Here is a 5,517-nt window from a genome sequence, read left to right on the forward strand (position 1 = left end):
TATATTACTTTATAAATGTCTAGTTATGTCTATAAAAATTAGCTTATGTTGTGTGTTTAAAGAAACAGTGTCTATATAACAGTTGAAAAAAAAGTTATAAGTCCTGTAGTAAACAATTTCATATAGAAAAGAATAAAATTAAACATTTTATAAAAATGAGCAATTACCCCAAACATTAGACACTTACTACTATGAACAAACTTTTAGATTTCAATAAGTGGAAATGTGCAGGGGCAAATTTTAGTGGAGGTCCAGGAGTTAGACCCCTGGTCAGTCTTGTTCTTTTTTGTTTATATCACTATTTTGTTAGAAATTGCACTGATCATATCCTATATTATTTAATAACTCCTAACACAGCATATATATTATAAACATGTATAATTTTCAAAGTAAACAAATAATATTAAGTACACGAAAAGGGCAACTGTCCCCTCCCTTGTCCTTAACAGTAAAAATGCATGGTCTTGTACATTATTCTAGACTTACTAACACTGTAACTGCAAAACTGCTAAGTGCCTATGTCTGTGGTATTGTCTCGTACTAGTTTAAGTTCGTTTGAGCATATTGTTTAAATGCCCATATAATTAAAATTAAATATCGAATTTACGATTTTCATATTAATTATTAATATTATCCATATTAATGACAGTTTTTTTCAATTTCATTATGTCAAACAGTGCATATAATCCATTTCCTGCATATTTTGGATTAAACACAAATTTAGTAAAATGCTCGTGCCATTGCTTAATCAAACCCCCACAAATAGCAGTTTAAAATAGTAACTTGTCGCTGTGCTGCCAAGTCCCATTCGACATCATCTTATTCTTACTCTTAGTAAATATCCTACACCACTGCTGACAATGTAAAATATAATATAATGGTAATAAATTCTAACTTACGACACGCTTAGCGAGTAGCAGTACACCAAGTATAGTTATTTAAACTTGTATATGTACTTGATATAATATATTTATTTATTTAGAATTCCTATGAAACATAACTACCCTAAACAGATGAAATGTAAACTGACCTTACCTTCTACAGTACTAAAACTAAAAGTTCTAATATTTCCATGGCATAGGGGTCGCTTCATACAAGTTATATACGAAGCATTGAATATGCAATACAAACTTTCAGATTCGTGGAGGAAATAATTAATCTTAAGTAACTCGTAAATTAATCAACAGATGGCTTCTTAGAATATTATTTTCAAGCTTCAAAGATCCGAGGGTTATCTGAAGTCGAAAGTATAGTAGGGACAATGTTGCGACGATGTTTAAAATAATAAGTAATTCTTAAACAGTTTTTACGCTACAAGTTATACTACGAGTTTTTGAAAATAAACCTTCAGATCAGAATCTCCTAACGACAAAAACCGATACGACGATCAAGACATCTAAATAATTTTCCGTTATGCAACATTACTGGTGTTATTTAATATACCTAATTTATTTTTATAAATGTTCGTATATAACGAGAACTAAAAAGAAGTGAAAATATTTCCATTCTTAGACAGATATACTTCCTTTATAATTTAAAACTTGATTTTGTGAGGTAGGGTTCGATATTTGCTATCCCTATACCCCAAAAGAAAATGTAACATTTCTTATGTATTTGATAACTTAATGCTATAAATTGATACTAACATATTTATTTTTATTTTATTTATGTATTTGATAACTTAATGCAATAAATTAATACTAACGTATATATTTTTATTTTTTTTATTACCTTTTTTGCATTTGAGAGTATAATTGTAGGCGACATACATATGAAACATACATGTATATTCGATAATTTTTTATCAGCAGAGTACTGCAGTTTCAAGCTTAGTCAGCTCTCATCAATCTAGCTAGATCACCGATGTAGAATGCTATCTAAATTAGTTTTATTTTATATGTGTATCGCGTTTGGATAGGTATATTTCATACAGTTATATTCTTTTATGTCTAACGAGAAAGTATAAGCTTTCTCATCATCTTTCGGAATGAAATGACGCAAATGTATGAGAACAAACAAAGTTCATAACAGCTGATACTCAAACTTGATACAGCTTGAAAGCTTATTTGGATAACATTTTAACTGGGAGGTATACGAGATGATATAACTTAAAACTGCACTGTTCAAATGATCAATAATATCTTAAATAAACAAATGCATTTCGAATTAAGTGGAATGAGATCACTTCCTGCAGTTGATAGTGATGAAAGTTTAAGTCATTCTCTCGGTTTTAATCCTTAGTTGTTGTTTTTAATCAATAAATCATGTTACTCAGAATCATTATATTAAAAAAATATATAACTCTTCTTACTTAAAACTTTTTAATTCTATTTCGAATAATACCTTCCAATTGAGTTTATAATTCGTTAAATAAATTAAAAACTTGTTTATCACGCATGTATTAAATTTGAAGGTTATAAGAAAAACAGAGCTGATATATTACATTTACCGTCAACTAAAAGTTAAAATTAACTAATCAAAGACACATCATGAAGAGAAATCACCAACAACCTATTGTATCTTTGAGCAACCTCAAAATACCCTGTACAGGAACAATATGTGAATATGGTATATTATTTTGATATTATGATCAGTGTTATTACACTTGTTGGTTTATTTGTGCATTTGAAAATTTAAAAAAAAACATTTTGTTTATGAAATGGTATATGTAATCTTCGTTAATTGGATAACGTATTTATAAATTATCTCTGTACTGATATTTTGCTCAGATTATTATTTTTTATTCGTTATAAACAAATACCTTAAATTCTCATTTTACTTATAGAAAATTAGCTTGTTACCACTAGAGGGACAAAGAACATCTTCTACTTGCTGATTGGTTGACTGTTTAAACGGTTGGACGTTTGTATTAAAAGTTAACGAAAGGCGGTGATGTCAAATTGAGGGAGATCAGTATAACGAAGACTTATTTAACGAAGAAGTTATATTTAATGATTTTCTTCCATTGCCCCACGTCTCAAACCATATGCATTTTCTAATTTTAAAAAGTAAATATATTTTTAAAATTCACATATAAGAATTATTTAATAGTTATTCTGAATCTTTAAATTGAATAAGTTGGAACTGAATTTTCGGTCAAATCATGTTTATTAATATAAATTAGTTTAATGTGAAAATAAAGTAGGCAGAAAAAAGTAATTTAATTTTTGAAAAAACTTACTTTGAATTATACTATTAGTAATTACTAACGAGTAACGTTAGTACTATAAAGTATAAAGTAATTACTTGTAGTACAATGAGTACTAGTAATAATAATATTACAAAGAATATTAAAATTTAAATTAATAACCTAGGCTAAGGATAAGCTGTTAGTTATGGAATTTTCTTTGGAGCAAAGAACTAGAACTTAGAAGTAGAAGAACCAACTGACTGTTCAACTATTACTAAAGTGTTATTGATTTGGAGAGTGCCTGAAGGGTGATCTGTTTGAGTGATACAAACTCAAATTTTATACAAGCTTAGGTTAGGAAGCTCAGGTATCTGTTCTTTGACCAAATTATATATTATTTAAGAGTTAAGAACTTACAATTGGGTAGCCTGAGAATCTGATGTGTGCTTTCAGTTTTAGCTTAAGTTTTATTTATAAACTTGCTAGATAGGTTTATAGACACAAAGGGTTGAATTAGTTTAATTTTAATGCTTTAGTTGATTTGTTCTGGTGGGTGAATAGATGAAATTGATTGCGTGAATGACATTTGTATTTTTGTGCAATTTTCATTTGAACCTAGGTTATCAAGATGGACCAAGCATTTCAAGTGTTACCGAAAGGGTTTGTGGTAATGGATCCACCACCCTTGAAGAAAGCATCACCAGTGAAGAGTCTTCGTCCAGCGAGGTCTACGTGGTTCACAATTAAACCTCCTACACCACCAACAGCACAGAAAGATAGTACAGAGGAAGATGAAATACCCGTGCTAACACTTGCTCACTTCGCTCCATCTCCAAGAATCTGTTTTGATGAAGTGAATGTTGGAGCAGAAAAAGTTCGCAGACTTGTATTAAAAAACCCTACTGAAAATTTACAAGAGGTTGTAACTGAGAAGTTTCCTACTTCCAAGGGTTTTTCCTTGGATTCAGAAGTCTTCTTTGTCGAAAGCGGGAAGGAAGTAGAAACTCGTATCACTTGGATACCACGAGAAAAAGGTAGTGTTCGAGAAGTTGTAATTTTTAAGACCAGTAGTGGACACAAAGTTCAAGCCATTTTTCTGGGAACGGCTGTTGTACCACAGCCGAAGAAGAAAGTAAGTTATTACTCTATATTCAATTTTCACTTGTCTGAAGTGTTTCAAAAGTTTATTCCTGTTTGAAATTTTTAGAGTAAGTCGGGATGAGGCAACATAATAATGGTATCTTGCAAACAGGATGTTTTAGCAAATTTTTAATGTTTGACCATCTTTTATTTTCTTTTTTCAAAAATATTGTACATCATTAAGTGTACAAGTAGTTAGTAAGAGATATGTTAAATGCAATATTTCATCCGGTTCATCCAACACAGAACTTCTCATCAAAGAAAGCTTGTCGATTTAAAACGAACGCCCCACTCTAAACAATGACACAACTTCTTTACAGCTAAGCCTATTATAAATATCCCTAGCACATTGTCAACTATACAATGTTATCTCTATACCTCCCCTTCTTTACTACACTAGTTTCGTAATATAATTACAATTTTGTTATTTCCTGTTTAAATCCTGCTGGTGGTTGTTGTTGTTTTAGATTGTTTGTTTTTTCTTTCTCATTATGCTACTATAACTGTTCCAACTGAATGAATATGTGTATTTAATACTATCGATTAATTAATACACTCGCTGAAGATGGAATGTGAATATTCCAAAACGTCCGAAGAATAAATGTACATTACCGAAAACAAAGTGTTGAATGTTTGCTTTTACCGTCATTCTCTTGATTATTAGCAATATTTTTTTTTATAATTAAAATGAAAAGAATTAAAAGTAAACTTGTGACACTGATAAATAAGGTTGAAAACTTATGACATCCAACACTTTGGGATCAGCATGACCATGTGTTAGAATGAGCAAAAAAAATATGACATGCTAAGACCATGTGGCCGAGTTGTTTCCAGATGTAACATCCAAAATTAAAATTAGTTACAATAATCATTGTTTAACAGGGGTAATCTGGTTTGTAAGTGTACAAAAACACACTTGGGGGATGAAATCTGTCTTTGTGTATGTAGTGTACTGAAGAAAATGCTTAAAACTGGTTTGATGTAGTCCAAGAAAAGGTTTTGTGAATGATCTTGCATGTTATAATAAATATAAATCTCGTCAGTTTAACATCTTAAATGAGTCTTAATCCAACTAACTTACATAGTGAATAGTAATGGACGCACACACCAGCATTTGTTGAATAATATCATTGTTAATCTAACAAGTTATTCCTGTTCACTGTAGAGGTTTAAAACTAATGATTTTAAATTCTATGTTGAAAACTAAGTATTTAATGTTTTAGTAAATTATCTTTGTGAATAAATAA

The 5,517-nt window shown here is 30.0% G+C and overlaps 1 protein-coding gene across 1 annotated transcript in view; it reads left to right on the plus strand.

Moving 5' to 3' along the window:
- The first annotated feature begins 2,923 nt into the window (after window positions 1-2,923).
- LOC106472910 (abnormal spindle-like microcephaly-associated protein homolog) overlaps window positions 2,924-5,517 on the plus strand; it is a 37,516-nt gene continuing 34,922 nt past the window's right edge. Inside the window, exons 1-2 of the mRNA XM_013933582.2 lie at window positions 2,924-3,008; window positions 3,750-4,262. Of these exons, the coding sequence (XP_013789036.1) occupies window positions 3,759-4,262 (504 nt within the window). The 5' untranslated portion in view covers window positions 2,924-3,008; window positions 3,750-3,758. The remainder of the gene's footprint in view (window positions 3,009-3,749; window positions 4,263-5,517) is intronic.

The sequence above is a fragment of the Limulus polyphemus genome, unplaced genomic scaffold (assembly GCF_000517525.1).
Source record: "Limulus polyphemus unplaced genomic scaffold, Limulus_polyphemus-2.1.2 Scaffold5725, whole genome shotgun sequence".
Classification (NCBI taxonomy): Eukaryota; Metazoa; Arthropoda; class Merostomata; order Xiphosura; family Limulidae; genus Limulus; species Limulus polyphemus.